Here is a 26480-nt window from a genome sequence, read left to right as displayed (position 1 = left end):
CTGGGCTTTTTTTTGTAAACAACCTCCTGATAAAATTTTATTTAACAATTGGTCCTGTCCAAAATTTATTTGCAAAAATAGTCATGTTCCTGCCACGCAAACGCCACATCAGGGCCACGCGGGCGGGACAGAAGTTTAAGTTGAACACGGTGAATGGTTCACCGTATCCAATTCAAATATCATATTAGACACGGTGAATCATTCACCGTGTCCAATACAAATATCCCTACTTAGCTAAAATTTGGCTAAGCCGAGTTAGTTGTATTGGACACGGTGAATCATTCACCGTGTCTAATACAACTATCTAGGACTTAGTCATTTTTTGGCTAAGATTGTATTAGTATTGAACACAGTGAATGATTCACCGTATCTAATATGATATTGGTATTGGACACGGTGAATCATTCATCGTGTTCAACTTAAATTCATGCCCCGCCCGTGTGGCGCTGACGTGGTGCTTGCATGGCAGGGGCAGGATTATTTTTGTAAATAAATTTTTGACATGGCCAATTTTAAAATAAAATTTTGTGAAGGGGCTATTTGCAAAAAAAGCCCTGTATTTCTTAATGTTTCATGTTGCAGTTTCACACCATTGACTCGGCTCCCTCTCTCTCCCTTTCTCTCTCTCTCTCTTTCGCTATCTCTTTCTCTTTCTTTTTCTCCCTCTAAAGAGCCATTTCTGAGGACCATAATAAAAGAAGCGATTTTTAGCTCCATTTTGCGGAGAGATTGGGATCAATTTGCGATCTGAGTGCTAAAAAGTTTGGATTTGTGCCTCGGACTTCGTCGCGGATCCTGCAAAACCCTTCAATACCCACTTCGCTACATGCGCAAAAGGTGTCATCTTTAACCCCCCCTCCCACCCCCACCCTTTGTTCTCTAATCTCCATCTCAACCCCTTTCTCTGATGCTTCTCCTCTCTATTGGGTTTCAACAGATTAGTTAGATTTGTTTCCATTTTTAGATCTTACCATACGCCCTGTTTCTCATCTTTTCTATAGCAGTTAGTAAAGCTCCAAGATTGGATTTTTTTTGTTAAAAAAAAAAAAAATCTTTTTTGGGGTTCTTTAGATGTGTGTGTTATAATGATGGGTTTTGATCTTTGGGTTCCAAGGTGAAATGGGGTTGTTTTCGTTCTTTGCATCCGCAAACAAGAACTAGGGTTTTCTCCTTTTGTGCTTCTCCAAATTAACAATCACTAGCTACTCCACATACCTTCATTGGACCCAACCAAACAAAAAAAGGCAAAAAAAAAGGAGATCAATTTCATTATATAATGGCTCTGAGAAACCTTGAATTAGTCCTGATCATCTTTGAGACCCTGTCATTATACTTTTGCTTCTGCAATGCATTATTCACACCCACAGACAACTACCTAATCGACTGCGGCTCCTCGTCGAACGCCACCGTCGGCGGAAGAACCTTCCTCGCCGACGATTCCCTCTCTTCGACCCTCACCACCCCTCAAACCATCCTCGCTTCGGCCTCGGCAAACTCCGTCGCTTCCTTCGACGACGCAATCCTCTACCGAACCGCCCGAATCTTCACCGGACCGTCTTCCTACTCCTTCCCGATCCAAAAGCACGGCCGCCACTTCATCCGCCTCTACTTCTTCCCCTTTACCTACCAAAGCTACAGTCTTTCCGCTGCGAAGTTCACCGTCTCGACCCAAGACGCTGTCCTCCTCAGCGATTTCCAGCCGCCGAGCAATCCTGCGCCGGTGTTTAAGGAGTTCTCGGCTAACATAACTCGCGATAACCTCATACTTTCCTTTGTGCCGTCGGGGAACTTGGCCTTTATAAATGCCCTGGAAGTTGTTTCGGTGCCGGATAATCTTATCCTTAATGTGGCTCAAACTATTAGCCCCGTGGGTCAGTACTTGGGTTTGTCGAACCAGGCGTTGGAGACGGCTTATCGAGTCAATATGGGCGGACCAAAAGTCACCCCGGACAACGATACGCTCTCGAGAACTTGGGTCAATGATCGAAGCTTTTTGCTCGATCAAAATCTTACTAAATCGGTTGTCTATAGCGGAAAGATCAATTATGTGAGCGGAGGAGCGACGCCGGAAACGGCGCCCCCTGTTGTCTATCAGACAGCTACCGAATTGGCCGCGTCGAATACTACTGGTGCTGTTTTCAACATGACGTGGCAATTCGATGTGGAAGGCAGTTCCAGCTACTTGGTTCGGTACCATTTCTGCGATATAGTTAGCACGGCTCTAAATGTGCTCTACTTCAATGTGTATCTCGATAGCTGGTCTGCGGCGAACAATCTTGATCTGTCTACTCTCTTGAACAATAACTTGGCCGCGCCTTATTTCATGGATGTTGTTCTGACGGCCGGTAGTGCTGCTACCAATAAGCTTCTCATCGGTATCGGCCCTTCGACCTTACCCAATGTGTTGCCCGACGGTATTCTGAACGGTCTTGAGATTATGAAGTTTGTCAACTCTTCAGGCTCCGCTGCTGTCGTCGAACCCGCCGCTTCGAGCAAGAACTTGGGTGTGATATTGGGTTCTGTTTTTGGCGCGCTCGCTGTAGTGATCCTAGCAGCTGTTATTTTCATGATGCTTAGAAGGCGGAAACTCGAAAAGCAACAGTCGAAGTCTTGGATGCCGTTCTCTATCAACGGGCTCACTTCGCTTAGCACGGGAAGCAGGACTTCCAACGGCACTACTCTCACGTCCGGCCAGAACGGCGAGCTCGGCTACCGGTTCTCTTTCGTCGTGCTACAAGAAGCTACAAATAACTTTGATGAAAATTGGGTTATCGGTGTCGGAGGTTTTGGCAAGGTTTACAAAGGAGTGCTGAGGGACGATACCAAAGTGGCGGTGAAGCGCGGGAACCCCAAATCTCAACAAGGCCTCAATGAATTCCGAACCGAGATTGAACTACTTTCCCGACTTCGGCACCGCCATCTGGTTTCTCTTATCGGATTCTGTGACGAGAGGAATGAGATGATTTTAGTTTACGAGTACATGGAGAAGGGAACGCTGAAAAGCCACCTCTACGGCTCGGATCTCCCTCCTCTTACTTGGAAACAACGGCTGGAAATTTGCATTGGGTCGGCCCGCGGGCTTCACTACCTCCACACCGGATCGGCGAAGGCGATCATCCACCGCGATGTTAAGTCTGCGAACATCTTGCTTGATGAGAATCTCATGGCGAAGGTTGCTGACTTTGGTTTATCGAAGACCGGGCCCGAGTTGGATCAAACTCATGTTAGCACCGCAGTGAAAGGCAGTTTCGGGTATCTTGATCCCGAGTATTTTAGAAGGCAACAACTGACGGAAAAATCCGACGTGTATTCATTCGGAGTGGTCTTGCTCGAAGTTCTGTGTGCGAGGCCGGTCATCGACCCCACGCTGCCGAGAGAGATGGTAAACTTGGCAGAGTGGGGAGTGAAGTGGCAGAAGCGGGGGGAGCTGCACCAGATCGTCGATCGGCGGATCGAGGACACAATTAAGCCCGACTCCCTCAGGAAGTTCGGTGAGACGGTCGAAAAGTGCCTAGCTGATTACGGCGTGGAGCGGCCCTCGATGGGAGACGTGCTGTGGAACTTGGAGTACGTGCTGCAGCTCCAAGAGGCGGAATTTGAGGACTCCGAGGTGAATAGCATGAACCGGATCGTGGAGCTCTCCTCGCAGGTCCAGAATGTCGAAGCTATGCAGGACAGCGTTATAACGGTCAGACAAGAAGGTCCGCCGAACGAGAACGTGAACGATCTTTCTGATGTGTCGATGAGTCGGGTTTTCTCGCAGCTCATCAAAGCTGAGGGAAGGTAAGTTCATCGCCGGCCCGTCGGTAGAAATTTACCGCTTTTTCTATGATAGGTTTTTTGAATGTTGTCCTATTTGTTCAGAATATGATGATCATTTATTTGTTGTTCCTATATCCGAAAGGGTCTTAATCTTGTTTTAGTAGCTAGATTTCGTACATCCCTTTTTTTTTTAATTTATTTTGAGCTTTACCTTCATGAATGTATGTTTGTTTATCTTGCATAATCAAACTATGGGGAATGTAACTATACTATCGATATGTAATGCATTGAGTTTGAGTGTTCTCCTTTTTTGCATTGAGTTTGAGTGTTTTGTTTACGGAAATTGGATCTTTTCATAACTAGTTAGCCATGTTAATATGGTCCGTCGACTCGGACCCGACGCTAGGAAAATGTTCAACTGAAGAGCCAAGCGAAGCCGAGAAATTTGTTGCAGAATCAGAAGCTTCGCCTGTTCGGATGCGTCAACATCAGCCTCTTCGGAAGAAGCCAAAGCAAGTGTCCTTGTACCAGCTTGCTGAGAAAGCGAAACTGCCACATTTACACAGTTTACGAGCGCGTAAACGAGATTTCGAGAGTACATATGGTTCAAGATTCAGATGCAATTCATGATGGGCCCCGCCATTTCTGTCTCGCCTATCAAGTCGTTACTACGTAGAGCGTTTGGCTGAGACTGAGAAAGTCGTTACTACGTAGAGCGTTTGAGAAAGTCGTTACTACGTAGAGCGTTTGGCTGAGACTGAGAAAGGTTGGTGGTATACACTGTATATTGATTCCATGCATAAATGCACGTTTAATCAACCTACATATGGCTCTCCCAGTTTGTAGTTGTTAAGAGTTTCGTGTTGATACAAATGTTTTATAGCTTTTGCTGTTTCTGTTGAATTAGTGGTTTGTTTGGCTAATCACAGGATGTTTGATATATCTGTTTGTGACGGATATAAATCACTCTTTGTTTTAATCCAATAGATTTTGGATTGTTCAATTTTTTCTGCTTGTTTAGGGTTCAGGGTTTTAGGGTTTTGATGTTTCTTAGTGTCTATTTGGTTGACGATGAATTTCATTTTTTTTTTTTATCACATAAATTTGACGTGGTACAAATTAGAAAAAATTATAGAATTTTAAAATCTGTTAAATCGTGAGATTTGAAAATTCACCTGCTTGCATGGAATTTTTTTCAAAAAATTTAATTTAAAAACAGTAAAATAATATTTAGCAGGTTTTATGTCTATTTCAGTATTTTAAATTACGTGCCGGAGATAAATAAAGTTATTTATACTCTAAAATTTAGAAATAATTAAGTATTTTATAATTGCATAGTTATGCTTATTACATCATTAATGTTGTGTAAAATGTTTTATTATTCTAGTCTCGATCAAAAAAAGGTATTGTAGTAATTTTATTGTAAAACTCAAGTTTCGTGAGCTACGCATGCTCTTACTGATACTGAGCAATCCAAACCGGTTGATTACTTTTTTTTGTGAAAATAAAATTAACAATTTAAATTATGATCTACAAACTCGGCTATAATTTAATTTTTTTTAACTTTTATTTTTCAAAAGTTATTTAATGTTATCATTCGCTCTAAGATTACATTTCGAGCTAGATTTTTTTTAAAAAAAATAGCAAGCTGATTTTAGAAAATTTGGACCAAAAAAAAAAAAAAGAAAATCGTATTTCCTATCAATTAAGTGTTTGGGCCGGAAAAAGCCCATGTAGGGTCCAGTAGTCAATAGATTCGGCCCGTATCGCATCGTATCGAGTTTTGGTCCCATATTGGGCCGGGCTATATTTTGGTGGGTTTAAGAGTCCGGTCACCCCCGGTGAGCTTACCCCTTATTCAGTTTCATCTCTTTCGCTGCGAAATAATTTTTTTCGCAGAGTTTTCACAAAAAGACTCCGAAGTTACGCTCACTACGCGGTGAGCGTATCGCTGTATTATTTAAAATGTCTAGAAATAGAGCGCTGCATTGCGCAATTTTATATTTCTATTATCATAGAAATTTGACATGGTATAAATTAAAAATTTTGGTGAATTTTATAACCTGTTGCAATGTGAGATTTGAAATTTTAAAAATTTCAAAAATTCACTTCCTTATTTGGCTTTTTTTGCAAAAAAATTTAATTTAAAAACATAAAATAATATTTTGCAGATTTTATGTTTATTTCAATGTTTTAAATTACGAGTATGGGAGATAAATAAATTTAGAAATAATTAAATATGTATATCATTAAATTTGTTTGTGTAAAATGATTTATAATTCTAGTCTATATAAAAAGGTTATTTTATTGCTATAGTTAAATAATTTCTGTGTTCAACAAAATACAAAAATAGTTTTTTTTTGTTTTTTTTTGTATTCTCATATATGCAACAAAGACAGATATTTTTGCTAAAACGGAAATTCTATAATGAGAGTACATTTTTAGAAGAAAATTTATTCCTAACAAAAAAATTTAAGTTTCGTGAGCTAAACTTGCTCTTACTGAAATTGAGCAATCCAAACAAAATTAACTAGTATGATCTTCCACCTTCGCTATAATTTAAAATTTTTCACTTTTGATTTTTTTTTTTTTTGAAAGTTTTTCGATGTAATAACTCGTCCGGAGATTACTTTTGAGCTAGAAAATAATTCTCTTTTCTTAAATAACAAGTTGATTTTAGAAAATTTGTATATTTCAGATCATCTTTGAGCGACGATAAATTTAGACCCTTTATTATTAAAAAGTGATATGAAAATTTGAAGAATAGATTCGCACATTTGGAAGAGCACGTAGTTCATCCTCTGCTCTATTTTACGAGCAAAACAAAATTTGAAACTTTCCTTTTACGGTAAAAAAAAATAATCAAAATATAGATCTATCAATTAGGTTATTGGGCCGGGTCAGAGCCCAAATTGGGTCCAGTAGTCAATAGATTCGGCCCGAATCGCTCGCATCGGTTTTTGGGCCCATATTGGGCCGGGCCTGTTTGTGAGTCCCGTCACCCCCAGTGAGCTCACCCCCTCAACAGCATTACCTCGTTAGCCTCAAAATAAATTTTTTGGTGGAGTTTTCTGAGTTTTCATCAGAAAACTCGGAGGTTATGCGTACAAGGAGGTGAGCATATCGCGGGAATCGTTTGCGACGTATAAGTCACGTGACAACACGTTGGGGTTAACATATACTGTTCCGTTAATTTTATCCAAAATAACCATTTTAATTTTAAAATTTCTTTACCCATTTTAATTTTAAATTTTTGTAAAAAAATTTAAAATAATATGTTACTTTGAGTCGGCCATTTATCTTATAATTTTGTCGATTGCAATTAGCGTACGATTTAAAAATTATATATTTATATATATATTTTTGAACGGATTTTATGAGTTGTTCTCAAAATATTTTTATTCAAAATTCATAATATTTGAAAGTTTTTTTTTTCTCATTTTTAAAATATTTTTTATTGCAGCGCAATTTTTCTTCCTCGTAGCGTGATGTAAACAATTAAATTGTAGATTTTACAAGTGCTACCAAACGGTTGACAAACTTCTTCATTTTAACAATTTTTAATGTAATTTAAGGAATAATATAAAATAAAAAATGGTTATTATACATTAAAATGGCTACAAGTAAAAGCCTTACCATCTCGCGAGGCATCATTAGAAAGAGATTAACATCAATTAAGTAGGGGGGACGGTGGGCAAAATAGGAGTAAGGGATTAGCCGAATTAGCCGCATGCTGGTGGAGTATTTAGAAGGTCAGGAACAACCTTATTTTTCGAGACATTCAGCTGGACCCTGTTTTAGCGATGCATAGGCTCAAGCAGCTGATCACTTCTTGGAATGACCTTCTATGATTGATTGATCTTTTTTCTTCTTCTTCTTTCTTCTTCTTCTTCTTCTTCTTTTTTTTGTTTTGGGTACTTGCTGGTGATTCGAGGCCCTAGCTGCCTCACCCTTATAGCCGAATTTACCATTTTAATGAATGAAGCAGGTAGCGTGCTACCTATTCTAAAAAAAAAAACATCAATTAAGTAAGTAAGTAGTTGTCAATGACTATGATAATTAAGTAATAATATCAAACCAAAACAAAGATAAGACAAACAGAAAAGTTAAAAAAGAATTTTTTTAAAAAAATCATTAGTTACTTTGCTTTTGCTTTCGTGAGTCGTGACCCCACTAAGGCTTCGTTTGGGAATGCGGGCTTTGTTCGGGATTGTTTTGGGATTGTGGGGAGATTGCGTTACATGTGATTCCGTACGTAATATTGCGTTCCGCATATTTCGGCTAGTTGGTTACGATGATATAATTTCTGTAGTCCCATTAAAAAACGCAGAAGCATTTTCCTATATACTTTTTTTTCACTCTATTCTATCTAATGACGTTAGATTCATCTCAATACCAAACTAAGCCTAAACTTCACGTCGGGGCGGCTTGATTTCAGCTTTTGCTTCCTTGACCCACACATGCAGAAGAGTTCGGTGTCCAGCACCATGTGCAGAGATAAAAGTACAATATCCAACAACAGGGGTAAAAGGTAAACGGGTTGTTTAATTCGGAACAAATGCTCAGAACACATCAATTAAACATTTTTGTCCCAGCCGTTTCCAAGGGGTAATAGCCAATATTCAACAGTAAAGATCCTGCACGAAATCACTAAAAAGTTCTCACTGAAGCATTTGAGAATAGATTTTTGTTCAAAAAAGCAGCACCATAGTTGCATTGTCAACGCTTAAAAAACCAGCTACTATTGAACAGTTTAGAAATATCGGAGGTGTACAAGTTCTCCAGATAGAAGTAGAGGAAAACAAAAATAAAAGTAAAAATAAAAGCAAATCAGAAGTCGCCTCTTTTCCCTCCCGCTTATTTAATATGCAACGCTCTGACCACTATTAGTTGCAGAGCGCTTTAGCTAATTCCCACACGGTTTCAAGAAAGCTTGAGCTATAGCGAATTAATAATAATAATAATCAATAGAACAAAGTGCCGCTACTTCAGCATCCTAAAAATTAGGCGTTAAACTTTAAGAATGGAAGCAGTTTGTTAAGTTCAAATACTAAAATCGAAAATCCCGCTGGATTCTTCGTATCACTTGTATCACTCCTGATGATCGATCATCACCTCTCAAGGAGCTCCTCCCTCAAGTAAGAAAGGAAGGAGGGCAAGGAATAATGCTTCTTTGCTGGGGGTTTTCCTACTCGTCCTTCTGTTTCTCCAACCGCCGCTTGGTATCTTTAGAGCTCATTAACCGGCCCACAAACTTAAGAACCTCGTCGATAAGCACCACAGGAAGAGCTACAGCCAACACCAACAGCCACTCGTTGAAACTGAGCGGCACGATCCCGAACACTTGAGCCAGGAAGGGCACGTATAAGATCAGGAAATGGAGCCCGAATGAAATGGACATTGCCAATAGCAGCCATGGGTTGACCCAGGGAGGCATAACCAAAAGACTAGTGTCTTCTGAAAGGGCGTTGAGCGAGTTGAACATCTCGATGGCCACCAAGACCGAGAGGGAGAGGGTCGTCGCTTTTACTTTGCCGCTCTGGAAGTAATCGCAGGGGTTGGCATCGAAGGAAAAGTGGCGGGTCCCAGCTGTGAAGGGTGTGACAGTGAAGTTGTTCCATGACGAGCATTGGCCCCAGTTTGAGAGCTGAGAGTAGGTGACAAGAGTGTGGCCATCGCCGGTCAGGTCGATGCCCATGAAGGAGCCGTGAGTATACCATATGATGAAGATGCCTACTGTTGCAATTCCCACATAGAGACCGATGACCTGAACACACGGAGAAAATACAGCTCTCAAAAAGCTAATGGAGAAGTACAGCACTTAAAAAGGTAGGTAAGTTGCGGTAGAGAGGAATGCGGAGCCACATCAAGAAGGAAGAGGGAACTTACCATGTAGCGGAATAGAATCCATGGAGTGATCAATGAGTCGTCACTCCTTCGTGGAGGTTTCTTCATAATGTCTTTATCAGGAGGGTTGAAGCCCAGAGCGGTTGCAGGAGGGCCATCAGTGACGAGATTGACCCACAGAAGCTGAACTGGAATGAGTCCCTCAGGAATGCCCAAAGCTGAAGTAAGGAAAATAGAGGCGACTTCACCGATATTTGAGGAGATCATATATCTGCATTGTGCAAATACAAGTTATCTACTGTTAGTACTATCATCTCATCAGTAGACCAAAATAAAAGGAGCAAGCACAAAAAAACAAATACAACCCATAGCTAGTAATAAAAGATTTTCCTACAGATTATATCAACTTGAAAAAGTCAGATGCTCAATATGAGTGCCAGTCTACATTTGATGGCACTTGACCATCCTGTGATTTGCATTTTATCACCCTATGGTTTATAAAATGTACCTCCATTTTTATGGTAGGTTTTAATAAGAAACTTAAAAAGGCTAAAATAGAAACCACAAAGGTGTAGAGTGCTCTATTTAGTATCACATAATAGTAAAATGTAAATGTACTATACCGTGGGCATTTTCAAATTTTACCATTTTGATCCAAATATTAGAAGCACAAGCAAAATATAATTGCTCAAGTACCATAGGAATCACCAACGAAATTACACAGAACATAATACCTCTTAATGCACTCAAAGCACAACGATTTTGCCAATATATTTACTAGTCTGTTAGGATCTGACAGATGTTTGTGGCCTCTATAAAACATCTATGATCTAGCATACGATGGACTTTGATTAGCCAGATAGATCTTGAAGATCAGAATGATTTAGAAAAAGTAGGGCCTAAAGAAACAAATTAACAGCTATCCATAAAGAAAAATAACTTAAAGAACATAAGAGTCATATCCAGCTGAAAACAACACATGATTTTTCAACTAAAGATAAATTGACTAAAACAATTAAGTCCTGGAAGCATTTACTTCTCCACAAGAATAATAGAAGTCAACTCCTTTCCAAAAAAACAAATAGTTGCAGATGATAGATTTAAGTGAAAAAGATAGTTGCAGATGTTGTTGTTGTTGAAAACTTCACTACAACATGTTAAAATGTAAGGACCAGGTATGACTAGAAGGGCAAAAATATCCAAGATTATCAGAAAAAGGGTTATATGGCAAAGATAATCAGAGTTAGATTTTATGAAGACCTTATGAAAGCCTTCATATTATTGTATATAGATCTTCCTTGACCAACCGCTGCTACTATTGTACTGAAATTATCATCTGCCAACACCATATCTGAAGCTTCCTTCGCAACCTGAAATAAATTAGAAAATCAAATTGAAAAATGTGTACAACAAGAAGAAAAATAAATACTGTGGTTGAAATCACTTTATTAGATGATAGACAGCCTTGCACTCTTTTCCCCTTGGTACCAAAAAAAAAAAACGCCAACAGCAACACGCATAACAGCAAAAAGATGGTGCAGGGAGCGATGAAGAAAAAATTAGCAATCAAAACAGAAGCACATATTAGTGGGACGTGAAACATCAAGCAAGTAGTTCATTGATCAGTAAAAAAAACCAACTAATGAAATCTTTATTCCCAAGAAAATTCCTTAGCAGAATAGGGAAGTGAAGGGGGGAAAAAAGAGCCAAATTGTATCGTGGTTGTCAATAGTGATACTAAACAAGTGTAATGTTTTATGCACGAAGTGATATAAAACATAAATCAAAGAGAGCCGATGAAGACAAGCACACCTCAGTCCCAGTAATGCCCATTGCTATACCAATATCAGCCAGCTTCAGAGCAGGGGCATCATTCACCCCATCCCCTGTCATGGCAACTACCTCACCATCTTCTTTCAACAATCTCACAATCTCTTGCTTGTGCTTTGGTTCAGCTCTAGAGAAGAGAAGACCACCTTTTTGCCTCAAGAGATTCTTTTTATCAGATAGTGACATGAATTCCTTGCCGGTAAGGCTCTTCAAACTAATGTCTTCATCAGGCTTAAACACTCCAATATCACGGCATATTGCCTCTGCAGTTTCTTTATTATCGCCTGTTATTACCATCACACGAATGCCGGCAGCTCTACAATCTTCAATGGCCTTGTACACCTCCTCTCGAGGAGGATCCTATCATGGTCAGAATTCCAGAGAAAAATTAAAATGCGATATATTGCATGGAAAAAGGATAATGAATAAAGTATGTAGCAGAGTTATTTCTCACCCTCAGCCCAACTAAGCCAACAAAAATGAGATCACTCTCGATAGATGAATAGTTAGATGGATCAAGCAAAAGCCTGTGAGCAGGATGGTCTTCACCATCATAGGTCGCGAAGTCTGCTAGATCATCCTTGTATGCGAAACCCAAACAACGTAAAGCATTAGTAGACATTTCACGAAGGGTATCTAAAATAAGAGCCTTGGAACTTTCCTCCAACAATACAACTGAGCCGTCAAGCAGCTGAATGTAGGCACTCCTTTCTAATAAATTTTCCACTGCCCCCTGCCACAATGCAGCTTCGACAATAAGCTCTTAAGAAAATTTATATCAAAATGTCATGCTTTCAAGTAACTTTGAGAAGTACAAAATTTAGAAACGCCGTGGAAGTGCCTTTCAGGTCTGTTTTAAGTAAGAAAGTGGAAAAAGTAGAGGATAAAAGTAAGTCAAAAATAGCAAATAGAAATGCTAGGAAAGAAACAAGACAAAATAGTGCTTACGGGATCAAAGGAGCATGAGCAAACCTACATCGGTTAGTTCTCCTATTCCTCTTTGAGAATAAAGGAAGAAACAAAAGAGTCTGCGATGAGCTTTTATGGAGACAAGTGGTTTCAAAAGAAGGTTTTGCTAGAATAGAAGATGTTCAATTTTCTAACTCGATATGAAAGAGCTGTCAAGATTTGTGAAGGATACTGTCTCACATCTGAACTGCAGCATGATGTGCAGATTCTATTGTAGCATGATGTGTTACATCCAACAAAAAAAATTTGAGATTTTTATACCAAGAGTACACTCAAAATGTGAATTGCAGAAACCTAAATACACTGATCATGGGAGGTATAACAAGAATTTCAGATATCATCTACGAATAGGATGCCCCAAAATATGATGAATGATAAGCACCTCAGCCATTATTTCGATCATTCCACATATTTTTTTCAGTAACTCATGTATGCTCACATACATGAGACTAACACGACTTGTGCTATCTTCTGAAAAAGATTATGCGACCAATGTATTCTTAAACCTTAATCAGAACCTAATTAGAAAAAGGTCCTCATCCCAAGTGCAACTACTGGACACAAGAAAAATAAAGTAAAAGAAAGTGGCGGAGACCGTTCATTATACTGCAGAGGGAATAAAGTGTACCTTGACAAGTAGTGAATTGCTTCCTGATTTTGATTTCACAATAACCCCCATTGATTTACGAGTTCGATCAAACTCAAGAGTTGCGACCCTTTGTGCATTATAATTCCACCATTCGCAACATCCTTCAAGTACAAGAGGTAGGAAATTCAAAATAGGTTCTCAGGGATTTTCAAACCAGTATCATATAGCTAAATTAAAATAAGAAAGTCTGTGGGCATTAACATACGCAGTATTTCAGAAGAACCAGAAGGTGGAGTATGTCCCCCAGGGAGTCCCATCTTCTCCACCAGAACCTGAAAGGAAATAGCAAATCTATAACAGTTAACCAAAAGGTTAGATGAACTATTTTCAAGTTCAAGCGCCCAACTACATACGAGATATTATATCAAAAACAATCAGTAAACAAGTTAATAAGACAAACCATTCAAACACTTTCATAAATCTGTATATGAAGCTGAACGAGAAAAAAAGTTGATCATGAAAAGCATTTAAGTGGCCAAATTTACTCATAACTAGCACTTCTTGAACATTTAAAGCACTTGCAAAAAGAGAGTTAGTCAATAAGACGGATGCGTAATTCTTACCCAGTCAAAATTTTAACAACAGAATTTCAGATGCCAGAACTTAATCTCTTACAAGATAGGTTAATAGTTTTTGTTTTTGTTTTTTCTTTTCTTTTATTCGAAGCAATGATTTCAAAAACATAAAAAGTAACAGAGCAAGAAGGGAAGCCATAAAAGGCAAATCCTGACCTTCAATGCTGCCTCCGTCGGCATTCCACTGGCAACAAACTGGTGTCCCGAATGCGCGACGCTCGCATCATTGCAGACGGCAGCAATCTTGGCGATCATTTGAAGATTTGCATCCATATTGCTACCGGGCCAATCATGGATCTTCCCATCATGTGGATCATATGTGGTTCCATCCACTTTAAAGCTCCTAATTGTATCTGTCCACCTACCCATTGCAACAAGCCTAACCGCCGACATCTGATTCGTGGTTAATGTTCCAGTCTTATCAGAACAAATGACAGTTGTGCATCCTAGAGTCTCAACACTCGGCAATTTCCGCACCAATGCATTCTTCTGTGCCATCTTCCTTGTTCCAAGTGCCAAGCAAGTAGTGATGACTGCTGGCAAGCCCTCAGGGATCGCCGCAACAGCCAAAGCCACTGCAATCTCAAAGTAATACGTGCACTTCTCAAAAGAGAACTTAAAATTCCTCGGCCAGCCATCAACATACTCCCAAGTAAAGAAGTATTTCACATTGATTAACCAAACAAGGGCACAAATAACACCAATTATAGCAGTGAGGGCCTCGCCAAACTGGTTCAACTTCTTCTTCAGCGGAGTATCGTCATCTTCCTGGGAAGCTTCATGGATCTGAGAATGTATTTTACCAATTTCAGTGTTCATGCCAGTTTGGGTAACCAAGCACACGCAGCTGCCATTGACGACGGTCGTACCGGCAAAAACCATGCACTCTTTCCCCTGAATATCTGTATCCTCTGATTCAACCTTGTGACTGGTCTTATTCACGGAGGCATTTTCTCCGGTTAGAGACCCCTGTTCCACCCTTAGAGTCGAGCTTATCAAATACAAGACCCGCATATCAGCGGGGACCTTATCACCAACCCTAAGCTCCACGATATCCCCCGGAACAAGCTCCTTTGCGGGCAAATCGTGGATCCACTCTCCGTCCCTCTTTACTCTAGCATGCTCAGATTGGATCTCCTTCAAGGCTTCCAGAGCTTTCTCGGCATTGTTCTCTTGCCAAACCCCGACGACGGCGTTCACGATGAGGATCAAGAAGATCACCAAGGGCTCCACGAATGCCGTGATCCCCATCTCGCCGCCCTCGTTCCCGTCGATCCAAGCGAGGACGAAGGAGACGACGGCGGCGACGAGGAGGATCCGCACGAGGGTGTCGTTGAACTGCTCCAGCACCAGTTGCCAGATCGACGGCCCCGCGTGTTTCTCGAGCTCGTTCCACCCATACTTCTCGCGGCGGGCGACGACCTCGTCGGATCGGAGGCCGTGCTCGGCCCTCACCTTGAACTCCGCCTCGCACTCCGCCACGCTCCTCGCCCACGCCGGGAACGTCGGCGGCGCCGCCTCCTCTCCGCCTCCGCCGCCGCCGCCTCTCCTCCCTTCATCCTGCCCCCCTTTCCCCATCCCCCCAAATCCCACTCAATCCACCACACAAATCAACGAATCTCCGCCCAAAAACCACCCCAGATCTACAAACTCCGCCACCCAAAAAGCATCAAAACCCCCGATCGCCCCCCCAAATCCCCAAACCCTAGCGCTCAATCCAAGAAATCGAAGATTCTACACGATCCACGAACAGATTCAGAGCAGGGATGAGCCAAAACGAAATCAAATCCACACAAATCGAGAGCGAAAAGGGAGGTAAGGGTTTGGGTACCGTATGGAGACCGTGGTGGATTGCGTCGACGACTCTCTCTTCTCTTCGCCCTATTCTTGTTCGTACTACTAGTACACCACTAACCACCCAAAGAGAGGAGAGGAGCGGCGAGGGGACGAAACCTCCTACAAAATGGAAACACAGGAACCTTCTCGGGTACGCATAAAATTTTGACGCGAATCACACATCGTGGCTTTTAGGTAAATAAAGATATATATATATATATAAGTAAATAAAACCTTCACTAGGGTTAAGAGATCGTTCGCTTAAACTTGGTAAAAATTAAAGACGACCCCTTCAACAATAGCAATTTTTGAAATTAGTCCCTCTCACCCTTTTTAACTCTTTAATTTCTTTTAATATTAGTTATTTTCATTAGTTCAGCTAATTTTTTTTTAAATCTTAATTAATTTAGAATCCATAAAAAATTAATGAAAACATTAAATTTGATATAATCTTCAAATTATATGATTTAAAGCTTTTAATTTTAAGAAAGTGCTATCAGTAATCAATAATAAAAATAAATTTTAGGGGCAGTTTTGGATTGGATTTACAGTCGAAGGGGTCTCTGTAAATTGTTACCACGAAGCTTCGTGGATCCATCGCGTCCTTTGACTTTTAGAAATATGCTACGTCGACGAGAGATTTGAGGAATATTACGAATAATCTTATTTCTATTGGCTCAACATCACATCAAGTACGTGTACGTTCTTAATCTTACGCATTTAACTTTTTAGAAATTGTCGAGTTTTTCGTCGACATGGTTTTGGGCTCGAGTAAATTAAGGCCGTGCGAAGTAAGTATACCCTGCAAATGGTGCATAAGTACATATCATACACTACATCACTAATTTTCTAACCGTTTGGCTCGGATATAAGCAAGAATTAACTATTATAGGAATAATTACAAGTATGAAAATAAAAAAAATAGCGTTTAAATAGATAATATGAAATAAAAAAAAATAGTAAATAGTTATATATAAAAAATAGAGGTATTGGTAGGAATAGTTATACCCGATTATTATAGATAATCGAGAACTATTATTTTTAGATAAAAAATTAGCGATTGGATATAAAAGGGGATAAGGGTTATTCCACCCCTTATCCCCAATCCAAACGCTACAGTTTTTGAAGATATTTTAACTTTCCATCCAGTAATCGTTATTATAGATAAGATATAAAATTAATTAAATATAAATTTTATATTGAAAAAAATCAATCATGATACTATTACGCCTCATTAATCATATATTGAAATATATATATATATATATATATAGAGTAGGGCTAGAATACTTTTACAAGTATCACCCAAGTGATACTCGTGTGTTTTTAGCTCTTGGATGGAGAGATATGAGGTTGAGATGATAGGGGTAGGTGGTGGTAGGTGGTGGTAGGTGGAATAGTGTTTGATCCAAGGACTATTTGTAATCAAAAAGTAGATCCAATGGCTAAAAACGTGATAGCAACATGGGGATGATACTTGTAAAAGTATCCTAGATCAACTCTATATATATATATATACACACTAGAATTATACACCCGCATTATTGTAACTTTGACTAGACAAGTTGGTACAAAATAAAATCTTTGAATACTAACTTTTTATTGTAAATTAAACAAACAGTCTCTTCTCTACTGTTGGACTATATTATGGCTTGGTAATAGATCTTTTAAAATTTATGATTTTACATCCATGAAGAGTTCAAATAGTTTGGGTCACACCTATCATCTAAATTTTGAAATATTTGTAGTTTTTTTTAAAAAATAAGGAGTTCGGTGCATGGAAATTCCACTACACCAGGTGCAGGTAGTAATCACACCAGAGAAGATGACGTCACTGGCGTAGTTAAGTTTGAGGTTTGTTACGTGGCGTGTTAACATTCGATCTTTAGGCGGGCCCCACAACACCCCAACCTACTACAAAAAATAAAAAAAATAAAAAAATAAAAAATAAAAAACAGGTTGAGGTCACAAGAATCTTGGGTGCCCAGAATGGGACTTTATGTTTGTACCGGTGTACTTAAATTTTGTTCAGAGTCCAAAATAAAAAAATAAAAAAATAATTCTGGGGTTCACACGTGTGCCATATAAGCCTCGGGTGCACACCGCATGTGTACGTACGAGAGGAGACCTACGCGTACGTGAACCTGGGCACGAGTCAAATCAACAGAGGTGCGGTGGTGTGTGTTTTTGTTTATTTTTTTCTTTTCAGGGGTCCGAGTTGCCCCACTCTTATAGTTTAGTTCATCTGTCTAATAAATAAAGCGGGTAGCGTACCATCTTTTTCTAAAAAAAAAACAGAGGTGCGGTGGTGGTGTTCGCGCCGTATGCTCGCTCAATCATTTTTTGTGTGGTTCGTCTGTGAGAAGTCAAACCAAGGAACGGATCATTAGGATCACCACTCATATGTTACGTGCATTCAAATTGAAAATTGATTTATTATTAAATAAAAAATTAAAGATCCAACAATGAAATCTCTAATGCCCAAATTTAATTTTAATGTATTATTAAAAGAATAATAATCAGCAATTTTAGTATTTACATATGCAAAAGCATCTACCATATCGAGAGATTGCTAATATATGGTTTGTTGACAAAGACGACAAAATATAAGATTGTTTGTATTTGCGCTCATACTTGATAGTTATCGAGCATTGTTTAGATTTAAAGTACCATTGATAGATGTCTCGTGCTAAGTAATTTTTATTAGAAGATGCTTTTGTGTTTAAGAAGTTTTACCCCCTGACCATGAGCTTCTTTTATTCTTTCCATTGAGCTTATGAACCATCCAAATAAGTAACATTATTCGTACAATATATTAATTATTTTCATAGGGATTTAGGTTAGATGTCCACATTACTTTCGATAAACAAATGCTAATCGTGAGACTAAGTCGAAAAATAAAAGATATGTAAAATTATTTTGTACGGAATTGTACTAGAGAGGACTTTTTTTTGGCTTTTGATAAAATGCACGTAACCAAATCCTACATTTCAAAAAGTTTTTGTCCCTACCTTAATTTGAATAAGAAGTAATGACTCTACCATTCTTAAAGTATAGTTTAACTTAATCATGGAGGTTAATTAAGTAACAAGTAAAAGAGACATGAAATTTCAAAAGCTAATTCTATTTCGAGAATGAGTACGAATGTTTTAGAAGCAATTTCTCCTCACGGGCACAACGAAGTTAACGCATATATCTGCATTAAGTTTTAGATGTGATGTAATTTGCAAATTTATGCACGTTGCGTCATTTTAATCCAAATACATATTTAAAAGAAAATAAAAAAAATACTAATTAGATAAATAATAGCCATGAGCTCTAAATGACTATTATCTTTTATTGACAAAATTTTAATGTTACGGGCATATTCTTATAGTGGCCCCAGATGAGACGTAAGTATGGATCGATCTTTTATTAAATTAATTCGGTGCTTAATATTATAGCAGTTTATGAGTAATTTAATTTATGTCATGTGAAGGGTAATAATAATGATGATTAAGCTCTTAATTAAATATGCGGTATTATTTTACTAATTAATGATTCTACTACCTAGACAACGTCATCATAAGCAACTTCTCTGGAGCTTCATAAAATCATCACAAGATCGATTAGGCTAGAAAAGAAATAATTAATGGTTAATTAATTAAATTTTGAACACGTAGCATGCAAGATAGATCTAATTTTCGTTTAATTAATTAGCATCCTCTAAACTACGTCACCATGTTCACTAACATTATTTGTTTTAGTAAGATAATAATATTATTATATATTTTGCACATTTTCCCCATTAATTATTGCTATGTACCTCTATTATTAAGCTATCCACCAACAAAATTTTTTTATTAATTAAATACTTGGATTAAAAAAATATGTTGTGGGGCTCAATATATGCTGCCCATATGTTTGCTTTTTAGAAAAACAACACGCACTAGGTGTTGACACTATTGTGTATAGGCTAAAAAAAAAAAAGTTAATAATTCTAAAGTAACTTATTTAATTATTTTATGCAAGGCCAAGTGGTATATTATTTAATGCTTCATTGATTAATCCACGAGAAGGTTCCTATGCATTTCCTTTTTTTTTTTTTTAATCTCGTATTTTATTTTATGTTTAAAATTAAAAGATCAAGCCTATAGTTTTATTATAAAGGAAAAAAAAATTGATAGATGTGACATGAGATTGATGAGAGAAAATGAATTATTGGTGCATGGAGTATATATAGCCATATAGGACGTGTTTAGTTCGAAGTCAGAGTCAGAATCGGAATCGGAATCGAAATGACTCATTATCTAATTCTGTTTGGTTCAACACCTGAATCGGAATAAGAATAAATCATTCCCATTATCGGTGTTTGGTTCAGGCAGATATAAAAAATGTAATCAAATTCATATACTAACATTATCTTTATAATATATTAATTTAAATTCAAATTAAAAATTAAATATTAAAAATTTACATCAAAATTTTAAAATAATGTCAAAATTTTAAATCTATTTTTTTTAAAAAAATTAAACTTTTAAGTTGAGTGGATAATTCAAAATATGAAACTAAATTTTGATTTATTCAAATTCAAACTTAAAATTACAATTTAAATTTTAATTTGAATCCATAAATTTAATTTAAGTTTGAAATAAAATTCGAATAAAACTTTATATAAATTAAAATTTAATTTAAATTCAAATTCATAAGTTAAATTCGAAATACTTGATTAAATTTTAATTTTTAATTTAAGTTTAAATTAAAATTTAAAATTATATATTTAAATTTTAAATTTTAACTCATATTTTAATTTAAAAAGTTGAAAAGATAAATTTAATCTGAATAAATATCCATTCCGTCCGGATTCAACTTCCAATCCGGCCTTCTAGGCCGGATTGAAAAAAGAGGTGATCGGAAGATTCCCATTCCACTCGGGAATCGAAATTGGAATGAGACTCCCGCATACCAAACACCCACAAACGGATTCACCCATTCCGATTTCGATTCCAGGGTGAAATAGAAGCGAACCAAACACGCCTTAACTGTAGAATAATAATTATTTTTTATCATTAATCTTTAAATTTTAAATAATTATTATTTTACTTTTAAAATAGAAAATAATAACTCTTTTGTTCAGAGTAGCAGTGTGCGTGACAAATTAAGCGTAGCAAACAAATGGAATATACGAACAAAACCAACCGAATCGCACCTCAAAAATATAATTTGTTGATCCCAGTGCTTGTTGTCCTCTTCCTCTTTATCCTTGTCGTTGATCCCACCTTAAAATTTTTCTTCGCGTCCCTATGCTTCTTTATTCTGATTCTCGCTGGAATAAATTTTTATTCCATAATTTTCCAACATATTATATAAGTTTATTCTCCTATGTTCCAATATGACTTGTATAAATATTGGCGTTAATTATTAATTCTAAAATCTTAAGTTATTATAAAAATACAATTACTATGCTTAAAATATACAGACATACAATACAACACATTCGTGCTTCGAATGTGACTCGGCTCTACATAGCCTCTCGCTACTTTTTTGAATGTGACTTGATTCAATCTAATCTTTCGTGGCTAGATAGGATATTGACTCATTTAAGCGAACAATGCAAACTTACGAATTACACGAGTTCCTTAGATGGCGAGATCCGATGATCGATCCGAAAAGGCTTTAGCCTGTGGGCTAAAATTGGGCCCCTTAAATTGTATGAAGTACAACACTTGTTCGGCCCGATATGCTGATATGAGTATGTGTGCAAATGGGATTATGGGACAGATTAATTTTTATCTTATTTTTTGCTCTAATTGTCGCGAATCAAGACATTTTTGGATTTTTGGCGGATTTTCGATAAATTAGAGTGGATCAAAAAAAGAAAAGAAAAGTATCACTAGTCTCCTGCTCTATTTTCTTGGCAGTTCAGGACAGATTCATAACTGATTTTTTTATATATATATTTTTGGTTTCTACTTACCACCTATGGATGTTAATGGGCCGGATTTGGGGTGGATTTTGAAAAATCCGAACCCGACTCTGACTCCGACTCTAAACCCGAAATCTGAACCTGAACATGAATCTGACGGATTTTAAAAATTCATATCCAAACCTGAACTCAAACCCAACCAAAAATCTGGAATCCGAACCCGAAACAATTATTTCTCTTTTGAATATTTTAAAACATATTACACTAAAACTAGATTTTTAAAATACAAATTCAAATGTAACATCAAATTTTATATACATATAATATATATAATGTAAAATAAATTCGGATTTGGGTAGGATTCAAGTTCGGTGGGGTTAGGTACAATCAAAATTCATGCCCATCGGGTTTTGTTTTTGATATCCATATTCAAAACCATATCTGTTTAGCGTCGCATAAATTTGCACCATTGGGATTCAGGTTCAGATAAAATTTTGAATATCCGTACACATTGACATCCCTATTACCACCTTATACGGGATGAGAGCTCCACCTATCCAGATCCATTTGCTCCCTTAGATACGAGGGAAAAAAAGACTCTGAAATAATAAATAACGGGCTTAACGTTCTCTCAAGGCCCATGAGCTCAACTTAATTCAGTTCAGATCGGCCCAGCCACAATTATCATCACGTCTCTCGGGTTTAGCCTAATATGATTCGTGCTTTGAGCCTATACCTTAACATGGTGCACAATTTAAAAAGTGATTCTTTGTTGCGGTTTATGGTAAAATCAATAATATATATAAAGCATAAATTTAGACAACCAATCCCAGAAAAAAAAACAGAAAAGTAATTAAATATTGGTTTATTTGATGATTAAATAAAGAAACTGTAAACAATCCACAAATGTAAATAAACTTACTTCCTAATCCACTTTTTATTATTATTATTATTATTTTACTGATGCAGCTGACAATAAACTAAACGGATGGAATAAATATTTCACGTATTACATCAACCCAAGTACAGAATTATTGAGTGGTACGTACGTATTTACGATGATTTGCTTTATTACATTAATAACTCATACAACAAAGCTACTGGGAATACGGCTTGGTGGTTGGTACCAGCGACCCAAGTTTGAATCTTACTTAATTCACATTTTTAGCAATGTTTATTTTTAAATGAAATAAACGAAGCGGATATCCCGGGAACAAACACAAGGGAAATCAACAACACCAGTTACAAAAATAAAAATACATATTTAAAATATATATATATATATATATATAGAGAGAGAGAGAGAGAGAGAGAGAGAGAGAGAGAGAGCTAGGCTCCTATGCATTTGAAAGTACGGGTGGTCCCGTACTTGTAAGTTGTTTTCGATGATCGGACATCCGATTCGGCGATCGGTTCTGTTAAACTTGATCTACGCTATTGGAACTATCTAGAAACCAATTTTCATAATTTTTTGATTTCGTTTATCTAGTAAACGAGTAGCCTCAAAATGAACGGCTGAAAATAAAAATCTCATAAAAAACAGTGATAAAGGATTCAAATTTTAAATCGGAAGTATTGATCTTGCTACTGATGTTAAGTAGAATTTTCTATTAAATTTTCATGTAATTTGGATACTTCTACACCGTTGAACTTAAAAATGTACCACATCGACCGTTAAAATAGTCATTTTTTAGACCTTTTGATCGCTTAGTAAATGATGTCAAAAAAATCTAAAATTTGGTTTCTAGATAGTTCCAATAGGGTAGATCATACCTAACGGAGCCGATCGTCAAATTGAACGTCCTATCATCGAAAACAACTTACAAGTACGGGACCTCCTGTACTTTCAAAAGTACGGGAGACGGACTATATATATATATATATATATACATATATATATATACATACATATACATATATATATTGTTTAGTGGTAAAAGTGTGATTCGTTCTATTAACAACTAAAATAGTTAAGGGGTCAATCAGGTTTTTTTTTTTTTTTTTGTTTCAAACTCCAATCAAAAACTTTATTTCTTAAATATGTATATATACACACACACACACACACACACACACACACACACACACTTAGCAAAAGAAAAAAAGAAAAAAAAAAGCAAAAATAACTAATAATAATAAGTTGATAAAATCCTCACTAACTAAACCCGGGTCGGATCTGCCACGTCGACGCTCGCCGCGCACGTGAGGAGTCGAAACAGGATCGAACGAGCAACTTTGCACGACGCCACTCCCAACTTCCTCAAATTCGCGGAACACCCTTTCTTGCTTATCTTCTTTTTCATCTCGCTCCTCTTTCTTTTACTATTTGCACTTTCGTCCCTAACAGCCGCACCACCTTTCTCGTTCCTGGGCGAGAGAAACGGCAAAACCATGGCCTTCTCTTTCACCTGTGCGATGCACCGCATAGTTTTCTCCGGTACGGACTCCTTCTTAGAGAATTTGTAGCTCCTCAGATACATTTGTCTACAAGAGTAGCTATCCACAACAACGTTCGTGCTCGGTCCAAATTTTCTCCTCCTACAATCGACGTAATTGTTGACATGATAGTTATTCCCGTAACCGCTACCGCTGCTGCTTCGTTTCCCCGCGATCGATTTCACGAACTCGGCGTCGGACTCAGGCCACTTGTAGAGGTTGACGTACGTCGCGCGCACGGGCGGCCGCGCCTCTGCGGATTTACACGCCGAGCTCATTGTTTGTAGCTTAACTAGAACTACTAGTAGAGAGAACTATGTGGTGCATGCATGTACTATATATGTGTGAGATGGTTATAATTGAAGGAGACTTTGGCTACAAGGGAAGAGGAATGAGGAGGTGGAGTACTCTATATATCATGTCTCCTTTTGTAAAGTGTAGTTAGGGGAGTGTGGGGATTAATGTGAGGAATGATGTGGCATCATTAGCAATATTAGAATGATGGCGATTGTGTTGGGGTTTGTAGTGCAGTGTTGTAAAAATCATTTCTCTACCTGTGTAATTTCCATATATACTTATTTAGTTTTGTACTTTTGTGGGTTGGAAAGGCCAAGTGGGTGTTTTTCCTAGCTACTTGTTGTTTGATTTAATGATGATAATTAAATTTGTAACTCGCCAACCAAACTTTGGTCCTATCATTTAATTTTGTTGGGTGTGGATACATAACTATTAATTAAGACTTGTTTAGACTAATTAATCCAGGATCGATCGTTCTATTTCAGGAGGTTACAAGTTTGATTTTGACTCCACGAGAGCAAAAATGTTAAGATTGATTCCGAATTATTTTCTATCATACATATTTGATTATTTATGTACATATAATATTAGTCACATATATGTAGGGTATATATGTTTGTTAATTTGAAATGAACATGTGCAATGTTGCGGGGATATATATATAAGGCATGTTTATTAACTTTGAACTTGCTATTTAGAGAAGCTTGACACCGTTATTATTAGAAAATTGTATGTAAAAATACTCAAACATAAATAATAACTAAAGGATTGATATAATTATTGCTCTTATATTTGCTAAATTAGTAAATGAGTTCATAAGCTACAGTAGATGTAGCATATACTAAACTCATGTGATCTCTCAGCTCGATTTAGCTCTAAATTTAAGCATATACGGTAATACGAAAGCTCGACTGCTGTGTCCCGATCCCTCTCAGATACTTTATCACTAGACGTACTATTAGTAGTTTGACGCCGTAAACAAGTTCAGAAATAGTCAAAACTTGTGGGAAACATCTGTGAAAGAGTATGGCTAAGATTTAAATGTAGTGGGGGCCCTTCTTATGATCGAACTTGTTGAGGAAGTAAATGTGAAGGGTACTGCATTCATGAGTACATCTGCTGAGGTTGGCACCGTCACTGTGGCCTCAATGTCTCATCAAATTTACAAAAATCTAGCTAGATTCCCACTTACTATAGATTAATCAAACTTATAAATATTATCTAGCATTTGAAAATAGAAATATCTCGAGTATTAATTCTCGCTAATAGAGTATCACAAAAATGAAATTAAATTCTGATGGAATTCGAACTCATAATTTTTTTTAATATGATATCATGTGAAATAGTCAATTTTCTCTAACAGTTTAGTATTTTATATCCGATATGCCTTAATTCTGACTAAATTTTTTTTTAAAAAAAATCTTTCGAAATTGAAAGCCAGGTTATTAAATACTTAAGGTAGCAGATACTTATCTAAAGCCAAAAAAAAAGGGACTTTGATGTTAAACAACTAAAGCCAGATAAACACATCGGCATTAAAAAGGAAAAATGCTACTTAATTTTACTCATGTTATAAAGTGTACATCATATATCCCCATAATTTTTGAATCTAAATTTTTTTAGATATTTTTAGTATTAAAAATATTAAGAAGACAAGTAAGTAAATCTCGACAATAGAAAATTACGGGTGTATATATAATTTATACTTATATTAGAGGTATATAGTACTCAAAAAAGGAATTTTTTTTTTTTTTAAAAAAACAAAACAAAAGAGAGGCAAACACGTGAATTATCATTGGTGTCGCCACTAAGAGCGGTTGTTGCCATCATACATTAGTGCTCTCCATCTACTCTGGACCAGTAAACTGTATAACAAGTCAAAGAGCTTCTTTTTCAGTGCACAGTTCATGTAATCTCCACTGTTCGATTTGATGCTTTTATTTCTTCAGCAATTACTATCAATAGCAACTTGATAACAGCAACGAGAGATTAGTCTTCTCCATTTGGAGAGAGAGAGAGGGGGAGATATTTGACTAAGTTTTGAACTAGCCTTTCTATCCCAAAAGCAGTAGCTGAATATTTGGCGGCTAAAAGGTGTGAATCTTTTGCCCAGTCAAAAATAGTGAAATAAAGTAAAAATTTGTATTTTTGTTGTAGGTGGAAGTTATTGGAGAGATTATTAATAAGAAAGCAGTTAATGCCATTTCGAGCAGCTCTGCTCAAATAATACTTTGATATGTAAAATCTTTTAGTGATCGAGCAAATAGGCTTCTATTTGTTATAAGTTGTTATCTACCGATTCAAGCTCGTTTGGCCTTACTAAAAATATAGTACCGGTCGATAAAACGACTTTTTAGTAGCGATAAGCGCGAGT

The 26480-nt window shown here is 37.2% G+C and overlaps 3 protein-coding genes across 4 annotated transcripts; 1 reads left to right on the top strand and 2 right to left on the bottom strand.

Moving 5' to 3' along the window:
* On the top strand, positions 620 to 4077 carry LOC109708926 (receptor-like protein kinase HERK 1). Its single transcript, XM_020230871.1, has one exon. It carries the CDS (start codon positions 1277 to 1279, stop codon positions 3785 to 3787), a length of 2511 nt encoding a protein of 836 aa, XP_020086460.1. The 5' UTR covers positions 620 to 1276; the 3' UTR covers positions 3788 to 4077.
* Positions 8435 to 15640, bottom strand: LOC109708685 (calcium-transporting ATPase 1, endoplasmic reticulum-type-like). Of its 2 annotated transcripts, XM_020230500.1 has the most exons (9): positions 15464 to 15640; positions 13789 to 15366; positions 13263 to 13329; positions 13037 to 13158; positions 11894 to 12172; positions 11422 to 11799; positions 10870 to 10979; positions 9652 to 9880; positions 8435 to 9529 (listed from the first exon to the last, which is right to left on the bottom strand). In XM_020230500.1, the coding sequence occupies exons 2-9, from the start codon at positions 15208 to 15210 to the stop codon at positions 8951 to 8953; spliced, it is 3186 nt and encodes a 1061-aa protein (XP_020086089.1). In that variant the 5' UTR covers positions 15211 to 15366; positions 15464 to 15640; the 3' UTR covers positions 8435 to 8950. The 2 variants fall into 2 exon arrangements, with proteins under 2 accessions (XP_020086089.1, XP_020086092.1); XM_020230503.1 differs by having other exon boundaries at positions 13789 to 15640.
* On the bottom strand, positions 23455 to 24323 carry LOC109709438. Its single transcript, XM_020231684.1, has one exon. The coding sequence runs from the start codon at positions 24085 to 24087 to the stop codon at positions 23533 to 23535; it is 555 nt and encodes a 184-aa protein (XP_020087273.1). The 5' UTR covers positions 24088 to 24323; the 3' UTR covers positions 23455 to 23532.

Source organism: Ananas comosus, linkage group 4 (assembly GCF_001540865.1).
Source record: "Ananas comosus cultivar F153 linkage group 4, ASM154086v1, whole genome shotgun sequence".
In the NCBI taxonomy this organism is placed as follows: Eukaryota; Viridiplantae; Streptophyta; class Magnoliopsida; order Poales; family Bromeliaceae; genus Ananas; species Ananas comosus.
Note: the sequence above shows the minus strand (reverse complement) of the source record. Positions and strands in the feature narration are given on the sequence as shown.